The sequence below is a fragment of the Kwoniella shandongensis genome, chromosome 3, assembly GCF_008629635.2.
Source record: "Kwoniella shandongensis chromosome 3, complete sequence".
Taxonomy (NCBI): domain Eukaryota; kingdom Fungi; phylum Basidiomycota; class Tremellomycetes; order Tremellales; family Cryptococcaceae; genus Kwoniella; species Kwoniella shandongensis.
In genome coordinates, this window is record NC_089289.1 from 18,334 (window position 1) to 30,275 (window position 11,942).

Consider the following 11,942-nt stretch of genomic DNA (forward strand, 5'->3'; position numbering starts at 1 on the left):
CGCTGCACCTGACCTATTTCACACCCGGATCCATCTTCACCGGAAACGTCACTCCGCGGTTAAGCTTCTCAGTCCGGGGCCGAAGTGTTATTACGGCACAAGTCCAACCCCGAAGAGAACACCGTTGACCCCTGAGTTGCTTATCTCTCCCAGCGGAACCGCCTTCCCGCTTAAATAGGATCATTCGCAAAAACAGGGTTCCTTCTTCCTTTATTGTCCCCTCTTGTCCCAATAATCGTCATCCGCCAAATGCCATCCAAACGCAGAAGCCTCGAGACGGAGGAAGGTTCCCACTCCCCGCATCAACGTCAGAAACGTCAAGTCAGCCATGTGTCGCGAGCGTGCGATGCTTGTCGAAGACGGTCAGTTGATTGTTTGTTTACGTTTCTATGCGAAGCTGATGCGAAACGTGATGGGGATGCAGAAAGATGAGATGCGATGGTGGTCATCCACTGTGTACGCCATGCGTGGACAGAGGAACCGCATGCGAGTACAACGATGAGGACCGGCGAAAGTAGGTTGAGCGCGGTGGATCGTACCTTCCCCCGGCTGACTGTTTGTCAGAACTAACATGGAGCACTTGCAAGAAATGAGTGCTCGCATGGATCGATTTGAACGTCTCATCGAGAGTCTTGTCCATGCGATACCTGGGCAACCGCAAGCACCAGCGCAGCCTCCAGCGCCGGTATTACCACCACCATCACCACCACCACCACCACCAGTTCAGGTACAGCATGCAAGCTCCACTCTCGATCCTAGGGTGGATTTGTCCCCTATCAATGGCGCGGACACCCTTCATACCATTAGTCCTCAGGCCACACAGAGTGCAACAAGGACAACACATGAGGTGCGACACTCAGCACATACACCCAGCGCATCCCCGGTAGATCGGATGACATCGAATCTTCGAGACCTGGGGGAAGGGAACGTTTCGGAAAGGTTCCAGGTGAGATTTGACATGTTGGATTTGGCTGACAGAAGAAGAGGGTAGAAGAGGCCGCTGGTGCGCTAGTGCAGTTTGGTCCAACATCTTTCTGGACTCACAAGAACTCACGACCACATTCCAACATCGTGCCGTTTGCATACGATCGTCGACCTGGTGATCGAGTGGAATGGTCCCGCAACCTGCCACCGTCTCTGCATATCAGTCGATCTGCCCACGATCAAGCGCTAGAATACTTTGGAGCATACTACGCTCCATGGTGTTTCAACGTGGATATGCCGGCATTTCTGAACGACCTTACACTGTGTAATCTCGTATCCGCGACCGATGATGATCGGCCGACTCCACCGACCCGCACCGCTAGCTATTCACCATTGCTTCATTGTTGCGTGATGTTCTTGGGAATGACTCTGATCAGAGATGAGCATCCAAGTTTGATGAAGAGCTTGGAGCTGGTCTTCATGCAGCATTGTTCATCCCTATTGCCAGTGGAATGCGATCACACGACACTGAGCTCATTGAGGGCATACAACCTCTTTGCGAAGTGAGTCTAACAGTGATGAATATCGCTCACCCGGAACAGTTGTGCGCATGCTATACGTATTCCTCCAACCGAACGTTCGCCGTCTCCCGGAGATCGACAGAGTACATCGGGCTATTTGTACTCTGCCATGGCGATAGGAGGTGTGCATGCTGTAGGTTGAACGATGCTTTGGACGGTTCTTAATATTGACGACCACGTAGCTTGGACTCAATGTCAACGTGGGTGCTAGGTCTCGCGTTCGATACTTACGACTTGTAGTGCGATAGCTACGTTGCGAAGGGGCATATCACCGACAAAGAACGTAATTTGCGCGATTCTGCATATTGGACCGTGTTCATCCAAGATGCGGTACGTTGATCTGTGTCACGATCCGCGGATCGAACTGATTGTTCCCCAGCTACGGGCCATTGCAGCCGGGAGGCAACCTCTCCTTCTGCAGTCCGACATCCCATATCCGGCTATCAATCATGATGTAGACAACACACCATGGCTAGCTCCGCCGATGCTTTCCTCTTCCATCTTTGCGTCTCGTCCGGGTGTCACTACGAACGGTTGGAAGTCGATGCGTTCGACATCATTTCACTGGGCGGCCAGACTAGCTGTTTTGGGATGCACCGTGCTGGAGACTCTGTGAGTGTTGCCTTGCTCAATTGTGCTGACGTTTACAGGTATTCGCCACGAGGGAACGGAACGCGGACTGAAGAAGCAGCTGTCCACCTTTCGCAACAACTCGAGTCGTGGTACCATCAGTTCCCCCTTTCTCCTCCCGAAGCATCACCTCTGCCTCATGTGCTGCTTCTTCACATGACATACAACCTCTTGATGATCTTTGTTCATCGGCCGTTTTACCGCTCATCAGAACACGACTCAGATCAGAAATGTGATCGGGCTGCCAAGTCCATCTTGAATCTTCTTCAGGTATTTCACTCTGCCATCGACGATCGACTGACCCCAAAGCTGACTTTCTCATAATAGCTGTTTGACAATACCCACGGGATACGCTTTGCGCACCACAATATCAGTAAGTAGATCACCATGAGATTCAACTAATCGTCTCAGTCAACGTGATTTTCGGCGCAGCAACGATATTCCTCCTGCGATACGTGGGGACTGGTTCAGATGAAGCCGCCCAAAATATCGATCTACAGTGCTACAACCAGTGTGTGAGTCACCATTCGTGTTATTCGTCGCCACTACTGGTGATTACAACACGTAGCTCACCCACTCCGCTACAGGTCGACTTTATGGCTGCAGCTGGATTATCATGGGTGGAAGCAGGCGTAGCGAGAGACGTGCTCCTCTCACTACAGACGGAATACGACAGTGGAATCGGAAACTCGCAACAAGCGGTACAGCCCCCATTTTCGCCGGGACCGTTCGTCAATGATTTCCCGGACTGGTTGACATCTGTGGATATGTGGAGCTCGATGTTCCCAGACTCGACGGGTCAATGGAACACTGTCACGGATGTATAACGATATACGTATCCATTAGGACGCATAGCTCAAGCACGATCCAACTCCTCGAGGCTCGAGATCCTATGTAATCTGCATCTTTTATGGAGAATCTACATACAATGATGATGACCATGAAATATCCCTGGACGATGTCCCAACGTATAATGTATAGTTCCCAGGTGCGAATGTCCATCTTTCTTCGGACTCAGACCAGTATTGCAGGTCTCTCCATGTACTCAGCTGAAACTTTACCGACGTAATCTGACCAGGCTCCAGGGCCACCTTCTTGAAACCTCTAAGTAGCTTTGGGGGCTCCCCAGCACTGTCTGGAAAACCAACATAAAGCTGGACCACTTCTTTCCCTTCACGTAGACCAGTGTTATACAAGTCAAGTGAGATCTCAATTGTTCCGTCCGAGCGTGACCCTAGAACCTGTTGATTGGCAATTTCAATTGTGGTATAGCTCATACCGTGTCCAAAGGGAAATAATGGTTCCACAGAATGCTCATCGTACCATTTGTAGCCGACCAGGAGATCTTCGTCGTAGAAGACATCGGCATAGTCACTGATCAGGTCGGCTTCACTCCCTATCAATCCGATGAGACAAGGGATCAGTGTCTATGGTGTTACCATATGAGGCGTATTCAGTCTCACCTGGGAACGATTTGGTCAGCGAGCATGGTCCAACGCTATCGGACGGCGGGAACGTCATCGCCAGTTTACCCGAAGGGTTAATGTCCCCAAATAGGATCCTAGCCAAGGCGGTCCCTACACCTTCACCTGCATACCACTGAATTAGAACGGTCTTGACTTGACTGTGCAAAGGTACAAAGTTCGGTCAGAAGAGCGGGAGAGTACACCGATCAGAACGGAGACTCACTCGAGCCACGGCATCAAGAAAGGATTGTTCGTCTGCGCTACGACTACCACATTCGGATTCACCTGAGCAATCGCTTGTACGAGATCATCTTCGGTAGTGGGAAGCGCCAAGCTACAGCAGGTGCAGCGTATGTTGTCAGACGTGATGACTCAACGCGTAGTGACTTGCGGTACGTACCTGGTTCCATCACCCCCTTCTGACAATATGTTGCCGACGAAGACCACAGCAACATCAGCATCCTTCACTGCTACGAGTGCTTCCTCCAGCAGCGTTGTCTTCATCCGAGGCGTCGACCAAGCGATCCGTAAGCCCTTGGAAGTGATCGCTGGCGCTGAGGAATATTCAATTCGAAATTTGACACTGTGAGAAGGGCAGCATCAGCACCATCATAGCCAGATGGGGCAGTCACTAACGGTACTGAGGCCGATAGATGGGCTTGACCGGTGCTATACATATCGGTTCCTTAGCTGTTGTCTTGTTGCCATGTCTAAGACACACTAACGCATAATTCACGAAACCCTGTTTTCGAAGCCAAACCACCTCCTCGTTGTCTATGAATAACTTGGCGTATCCACCAGCATATATCGCGAAATCGTGGTAGCCGGTGTCCTGAGGAGTGAGTTTGCCCTCGTGTACCGCAGAGATTGGTGACACAGCGGTGAGATTGAGATCCAGAGCGAAAGCCTGAGATATATTGCGAACTTGATCCTCAAATAGCGTCGCTCCGGACCAATTCTGTCGATAGCCTTCGTCAACCAGTAGGTTCTCTCACGACAGGCGATAGGCATCAGCTTACACTATTGTTGAACACGGTTGTGCGCAAAGCCGACCCTTTGGCAGACACGAACGCTGAATCGGGTATTGGCTCATAAGCTTCCAGAGCTGGAATAGCTTGCGCAAATACCACCTCAACCTCTTGTCCAGCGCGATGTCTGATCCCTTGCAAAGGGGTGACCAGCGTCTCGTTTAGATTTGGACTTCCGACAAACCCGCCGTAACGCTCCGATACTGTTTTGTAAGTCATCAGTATGAGGTACTTGACCTAACATCGATGAACAAACGCATACCGAGGGCACCATAGTCACCTCCCGGCCCTACTACCGCAATCTGAAAGATCCATGGTAAGCATCCTGATCGGCAAGAGGATTTTATCGTTGTTCTCACCTTCTTGACGTTAGAAGAGAGAGGCAATACAGCATCGTCGTTCTTCAGCAGAATGGTACCTGGGTCCAGACTTCCGGATTAGTTCCATTGCTACTAGAACCGAGCACGGTTGGCACTCGCCTTCTTCGACTATCTTGACACTGAGGTCGTGGTGCTCTTGACGTCGTACATCCACATTAACATCTCCGAGCTGAAACTGACTGATAAGATTGTATGTCACTCCGATATACCGATCAGCCACTCACATCATGGTCGTCCACCAGTCCATGTACGAACATCGGTGTGATCACTCGTCTGACCATATCGTCCAGCACCGCTTGAGGCAGCGATCCGTTTCTCAATACGAGCGATAAAGCTTTCTCGGAGAAAAAGTCGTCGAAGCCAAAGTCACTCTGCAGAATATCATGATGTTATCTCCGTCAATGCAATTCCAAAAAGGCGAACACTTACCTTGCCTCCTGGCATGGACATGGTCTGTCCTGCTAACGCTGACTCGAGCGTGCTTCTATGTCCAAAATACCTGTGCGCAGTGAAGAATCAGCTATTCGTTTTCATGATAGTGATCGTGAGTACACACCAATCTGTCACTGTGAAGCCATCATCGAAACCCCACGAGAATAGATCTCCCAGGATCGCCTTGTTCTCAGAAGCATGATATCCGTTGACCTTGTTGTATCTAATCGTTGTGATAAGCTTCCAACAGAGTCTTTCGGCCGCATACCGATGAAACACTCACGAGGTCATGATAGAGCCAGGCCGAGCGCGTTCCACAACAGCTTTGAACGCTGGAAAGTAGACTTCCTGTAGTGTCCGGTTTGAAACGATTACATTCGCGGCTGACCATTTGGGTGCATCCCCAAACCGATTCGTCTCCTGGTTGTAAGCTGTTTGAACACAAACAGATGAAGATGATTGCTCGGTGTCAGTCAGCTCGCCCAATGCACGATGATACCCACCTGCAAAGTGCTTTGGACTTGCCAATATGTTTTCACTCTGCGTGCCTTTGACACTGGCCACGGCAAGTTCAGCGGTGAGAAAGGGATCTTCCGAGAAGGACTCTGCGTTCCTACCCCAAAGAGGAGCTCTGATGTTATAGGCATGAGTCAGCGTGATTGTCTGCCTTTCCGTGCCCATAGAAAGGATGAAGCGATCGCGCACCTTTGAATGTTTATAGTCGGACTGTTGGTTTAATCATCAGGCATCAATGCACTTGCTCAACACTTTCAACGACAATGTTACCTACGTCAAAGCTACGTTGTGCCCCTTATCGTGATGCTCTCTAGCTATAGCCTTTGCGTAGTCGTACATCAAGTCTGGATCCCAGCTCGAGGCTACCACGATCGGTGCTGGAAAGGTCGTGACATTGCCGAGACCGTTCGATACACCTGAAGGTCCGTCGCCCATGCATAGGTTTGGTATGCCTCTAAGAATTATGTCGACCGTCAGATACAGCAGGGCTGATTTGAAAGATCTTCTCACAATCTTTCAGAGACCTTGATGAGACCTGCGGTCGGGGTGGTTAACGGTAACGTAATACACCCGTATGCATACTGTAGAGATGTTCCGTAACCCACCGATGCAAGGATTGATAGCCGCACCAACACCGTGATTTTCCAATCCAGCCGCACCTTCCACCATCTTGAACTTGTCGTGCAAAGTCATGTTACTCATCAACAGAGCGATTCGATCTGACATGGGTCGCTCGATATCAAGCCAAGGATGGGTGACGTTACCACTTGACGTGATAGTGATCAGCGTATCATCTGAGCGCAAAGTTGGCGTCGTTATGCCCAAAGCACTCAGTAGAAGCTGGAGTACAAGCCTCATTTTGATTGCTAGGATGGTTGAGAACACCGTGCAAAGTGTCAATCAAAGTTCGACTTCACACCAATGAATAGTTGAGCAAAGATGTATAAGAAAGTGTCGAAACGATCGCTCCTCCACTCGCTACAGTCCCTCGGAACTGTCGTTCCGTCCAAGGTTTCCGATACGCTACAATCACCCTTAGTCTATCCGTGGTGGTCTTTGGCGTGTTGCGCCTCGCTGGACGCTCGCTACATGCAGCTCTCTTCAGCCCTCTTATCTATTTCGATACTGTACTAGAAAACAGTAGGGTAGATAGCGACAAGTCTAATTCCTGCTTTATAAAGCTAAGGCTCCTCCCACATGATCCACTGGGTCCTTCACCAAGTTCCCCACTGATTCCAACCGATTCGACTTCGTTCGAACTCGCTGACACGATGGCAGCTGCGAGGTTGGACGACAAAGCCAATGCCGATGGCACCGACGCTATCAATGTTGTCAACACAATGGTCCATCTCGCCGACATGAACGACGAGAATGATCGTGAACCGACCGAACAAGAAAAACTGACCCTTCGATGCGTTTCTGGCCCCATGAGTTCAGTCGCTCTTCTCGTATGCTTCGTGGAATTTGCCGAAAGAGCCAGTGAGTCATTATAGGAACGTCCAGACCCAGCAAACATTGTGATTGGTGACGGGAGGGGCCCGTTCCTTCTTACACAGGTTACTACGGCGCATCTGGAGTATTCAGCAATTTCATCATGCGACCTCTACCTGAAGGCGGAAATGGCGCCGGTGCAGTGTGAGTACGGAGTGTCCGAGTATACCGATATGAAGGGGCACGAAGCTCCACGATACGAACACGCACTAATAAAACGCTTCAGTGCTAAGGGGGCGGCCGGTCTTGAACAGAACGCCGGGGCTCTAAACATGGGTCAATCGACCGCCACGGCGATCACGACTGCCTTCTCGTTCCTTGCCTTCACTATTCCGGTGCGTCTGAGAGCTTGGAGAAGCGATCACAACTGATACGAAAGTCGATCCTGGCAGCTGTTCACTGGATGGCTGTCTGACAGCAGGTGGGGACGTTACAAAACTGTTATGTACGGGGTCGTCATTGGTGCTGTTTCGCATGCGCTTCTTATCATCCCCGCTATCCCCAAAGTTATCGAACAAGAGAAGGCGGCTCGAGTCATCTTCATCATCTCGTTGTTCGTCCTGGCTTTCGCAACAGGTTTCATCAAACCGTCGCTCAATCCGTTGCTTTGCGATCAAAACCCTGTCAAGAGACAAACCGTCAGACGCCTCAAGTCGGGAGAACTTGTCATTGTCGACCCCACCGTCACTATCCAAGGATATCAGATCATCTTCTATCAGTGCATTCAGTTCGGATCAGTCTTCGCACTCTCCACATCTTACGCGGCTCGTAATGTAGGATATTGGCTCGCTTTCCTCCTTCCCGGGATCATGTACGTGATCATGTGTGTCCTCCTTCGTCTCGTTAAGAACAAACTTGTCAGAGTTCCTCCCAAGCGGGGCGTGGTCGGAGAGATCTTCGCCGTCTTCAAAAAGGTTCTGGGCAGCGGCGGCCTCAAACACCTCTTCTCCAGAAAGCAAGATGTTGTTGAGGAGTTTTGGAACAAAGCCAAACCATCGGTCATGGCGGCGAGAGGAGAATCACTGGAGAACGTCAATTGGGACGATGAGTTGTGAGTCGCCGGAAGCCTGACCTGAATAGATCGCTCTTCGTTCAAGCTTATCGATCCGACAAAATCAGTGTCGACGAAGCGCGTGTGGCTGTCAATTGCTGCAAAGTTTTTGCCTTCACAATCGTGTACGCTTTCATCGACGGGTCAGTGCAGTCCATCGCCCTTTACAACGACCATAAGCTGAATTATCTTTCGCATGACGTAGTGGTCTCGGCACTCCTCAAAATGCTATGGCCGGAGTGATGCGTAAGGATGGCTTGCCCAACGACCTATTGGCCAACTTCACTCCCATTTCGATTATCGGTAAGTGACAGGATCACCATTAAGTCGCATAGAGTCCCCTCTGATACCCTTTGCAGTCTTCGCTCCCATCTTCAATTACGTATTGTTCCCCGCTCTTCGTCGATGGCGTATTCCGACCGGAGGTTGCTACCGCATGATGGGTGGTTTCATGCTTGGAGCCATCGCCATGGCCGTTGGCGCCATCTTGCAGTGGAGGATCTACAAGACGTCAGATTGTGGTTATGCTGCTTCCACATGTAAGACGAGCACAGAAATCTCCCTATGGTGGCAGCTTCCTATGTATGCGCTTCCTGGTATCGGAGAGCTTCTCGTAATCACCACGGCGTACGAGAGTGAGTCCGATGCGCACGGTCGTCCTGCTTTCTATTGTACGGCGAGCTGACACCGCGTGTGCCTACCATCACAGTTGCATATACCCGAGCGCCTGCACGCATGAAAGGTCTGGTCTACGCCATCGTACTTTTCAGTTTTGCTTTTGCCTCCGCAATCGTCCTCATCATTAGTCCTTGGCTGGTCGACCCCAACATGATCTGGCCCTTCGTCGCTGGTGTACGTATCAAATGACTCTGTTCCTGCAGATTTGTTTCCTCTGCTGACGCTGTTGCGAAACCATGCACAGTCGGCAGCATGTGTATTATGCGCAGTCTGCCTTGGAATCTGGTTCAGGTCTCTCAACGACCCGATGCCTCACTTCCAAGACCCTACTAGAATGGGGATCCAAGATGAGAAGGAGGATGATGAGTTCATCAAGGCATAATCATGGCGACCTAACCTGTAACCAGGTCACCATGTTTCTCCCGCACTTGTGTTTCTTTTGTTCATCTCTTCTCACGTGCGTCTAGAATGAATTTTCAAGTGCTGTGCGAGAGGTTGTTCATATTTAGTAGATCGTTCATATACACTGCGATGGTGTTGTATTTAGATTGGCCTGATGTACATATCACATCAAAGCCTCTCTTATTGCTGCACCGAGACGCCATGCCTCTTCAAAAGTATTGTAGAGAGCACTAGGGGCAAGTCGTACAAGATCAGGTGCCCGCTTATCGACCGTTACGCCATTCTTTTCCAGCTTAGCGCAAAATTCTACTAGAGCTGCTGAATATCTGGACTGATCTTGTAGATCAGAAGCGGAAAGATCCTTGACTCTGAACGAGAGGCATGACCCTCGATCTATGGGGTCGACGGGCGACAGTACATGTAACGAGATTCGATTATCTGTTTGCGAGTTGGCAATAGCCAATAGGTATTCGAGGTAGCCAGTGAGGAGGATCGATTTGGCCCGTACAAGTCCGATGACCTCTTTCCGAGGTCTGCCAGTGAGAGAGGCGATCGAGTCGAACACTTGCATACTCGCGTGAACTGGCACTGTGCCGAACTGCGAACAAGAATATAAGTCGAACTTCATTATCTTCAGTTAAGCCATGCAATATGTTGCTCACGACACTAGGGTTGCTGACCGTGAAGCCGGCAGCTCCGGTTCTTGGCTTGAATCCCGGCGCATACACAAACCGCGAACTTAGTTCGTGTCCCCACCAGCCTGCTTGACTGAGTGTCAGAAGAAATGACATCAGCCGGTCACGATACAGTAAGCATTCGAAGGTTCGATGATGTCGGACTCACCGAGGTAGATCGAAATGCTTTTCGTGGACGAACACGCCTGCTGTGGAACCAGGCCCAGACGTGAGGTACTACAACCATGAGAGCAGGTCAGCCTTGACCTGTATCTTTAATAGCACCCGGGTATGCTGTAGTGCAAGTGGATTTGTCTCCATACAGACCTTGTATGTGCACCAAACAGCAAAGTCCACTCCCCAGTCGTGCAAGCTCATCGGCACGTTTCCCGCCGCATGTGCACAGTCCCAGCCCACCACACAGCCCTTCTCTTTCCCTGCTCTTGTGATGGTCTCCATATCCAACCACTGTCCCGTTTCCCAATGAACCGCACCAAATATGATCAGTGCTATCGTGTTGCCTTGTTCTTCTATGGTTGCCAAGATGTCGGAAGTGCGGAGGGTATCTTCGCCTTGACGTGGTAGCAGACCAATTAGTGCATCGCAAGGGTCCAGACCGGCGAGCTGGGCTTGGGAATGGAAAGCGAACTGGGACAGTGTTCGACGTTCAGCTCCAGTGCTCGGAATACACGCGGTCGCTCACTCACCCTGTCTGAAGGAAAGGCGTTTCCTTCGTAGAGAATCTTGTACCGTCCATTCCTATTAGGACGATAGAAAGCGTTGAGCAAATGATGTAGGTCACTTGTCAAGCTGCCCATCCATGTCACTTCCTCTGGCAATGCGCCTACGATAGCAAGGAGGACGTGCATTCGCCCGTCAGCGATCTAAACGGCGCTGATTAAGATTTGAAAGTTACTCGCCGACCAAGTCCGCCATGACATCGGTATATCGCTCATCGACTCCACCTGATGGATGTCCAGCCGTCCAGGGTTTACCATTCGGATTCTTCAAATGTGAATGACCTGGTGCACCTCTGCACTCGAGGTGAGACAAATCAGCGAGATGAACAATGACAGCGGTGTTTACCTATCAGCACGAATAGGACGACCCACGTTTCGCGCCAAGATTCCACTTCCTCAGCTAGTAACTGCGGCACACGTTTGGGCATCGCTCCCAGAGCATGTGCACAGAAATAGATCTCTCTTTCTCCAGTACCGGGTATGTCAAACTCCTCCCGAACAGGTGAGAGTACATCATGTTCGTCAAGGTACGATGCGAAGGATGACGAGGTGAGGGGGAGATGGGAAGCTTCCCCCTGTGCTATGAGCTCGGGGATGCATCGCGTCGCTGATGAGGAAGGTGAGGGGAGTGAGGGCATCGCGACGGACAAGACTGGAGTCGACGATGACAGTTTCGAAGTATGAAAAGCAGTCTTGGAGTTGAACGTGAATTATCTACAAAGGGGATTAGACACAAATAGCAGATTGGAATCGCGGTCCCGCTTCTAAGGAACCGCTACAATTGTCACGGAACATCATAACAACATGTAGCGGATCAGTGCCGTAGTCCACTGACTATCTAAGATTTATAGTGCGTTCAATGGCATTACTGTCATTCTATACATCATCCGTCGACAGCAAGGTCCCTATTACCAAATCCCAATTCACAATACATGGTCTCTACCCTGCT

The 11,942-nt window shown here is 50.6% G+C and overlaps 4 protein-coding genes across 4 annotated transcripts; 2 read left to right on the forward strand and 2 right to left on the reverse strand.

The window, feature by feature from the left end:
• Window positions 1-249: 249 nt before the first annotated feature.
• On the forward strand, window positions 250-2,962 carry CI109_101370 (uncharacterized protein; the record flags this gene model as incomplete). Its single annotated transcript, XM_065966960.1, has 13 exons — window positions 250-362; window positions 425-514; window positions 565-946; window positions 1,018-1,249; window positions 1,411-1,487; window positions 1,588-1,638; window positions 1,688-1,705; window positions 1,767-1,835; window positions 1,885-2,012; window positions 2,156-2,405; window positions 2,463-2,508; window positions 2,568-2,650; window positions 2,723-2,962. 13 exons carry the CDS (start codon window positions 250-252, stop codon window positions 2,960-2,962), a joined length of 1,779 nt encoding a protein of 592 aa, XP_065823032.1.
• An 81-nt stretch (window positions 2,963-3,043) lies between these two features.
• Window positions 3,044-6,683, reverse strand: CI109_101371 (uncharacterized protein; the record flags this gene model as incomplete). Its single annotated transcript, XM_065966961.1, has 19 exons — window positions 3,044-3,531; window positions 3,599-3,759; window positions 3,825-3,935; window positions 4,002-4,184; window positions 4,238-4,270; window positions 4,327-4,559; window positions 4,621-4,832; window positions 4,892-4,931; window positions 4,989-5,058; window positions 5,105-5,178; window positions 5,234-5,380; window positions 5,439-5,508; window positions 5,566-5,664; window positions 5,725-5,872; window positions 5,945-6,072; window positions 6,147-6,167; window positions 6,232-6,411; window positions 6,468-6,492; window positions 6,563-6,683. The coding sequence occupies 19 exons, from the start codon at window positions 6,681-6,683 to the stop codon at window positions 3,044-3,046; spliced, it is 2,544 nt and encodes an 847-aa protein (XP_065823033.1).
• A 195-nt stretch (window positions 6,684-6,878) lies between these two features.
• On the forward strand, window positions 6,879-9,559 carry CI109_101372 (uncharacterized protein; the record flags this gene model as incomplete). Its single annotated transcript, XM_032006213.2, has 10 exons — window positions 6,879-6,885; window positions 6,942-7,436; window positions 7,514-7,592; window positions 7,675-7,783; window positions 7,841-8,499; window positions 8,568-8,642; window positions 8,705-8,802; window positions 8,859-9,134; window positions 9,209-9,351; window positions 9,422-9,559. 10 exons carry the CDS (start codon window positions 6,879-6,881, stop codon window positions 9,557-9,559), a joined length of 2,079 nt encoding a protein of 692 aa, XP_031859426.2.
• Window positions 9,560-9,742: 183 nt separating this feature from the next.
• CI109_101373 (kynureninase) lies at window positions 9,743-11,631 on the reverse strand (the record flags this gene model as incomplete). Its single annotated transcript, XM_065966962.1, has 7 exons — window positions 9,743-10,177; window positions 10,242-10,347; window positions 10,423-10,490; window positions 10,581-10,901; window positions 10,961-11,097; window positions 11,174-11,286; window positions 11,366-11,631. 7 exons carry the CDS (start codon window positions 11,629-11,631, stop codon window positions 9,743-9,745), a joined length of 1,446 nt encoding a protein of 481 aa, XP_065823034.1.
• Between the last annotated feature and the right edge of the window lie 311 nt (window positions 11,632-11,942).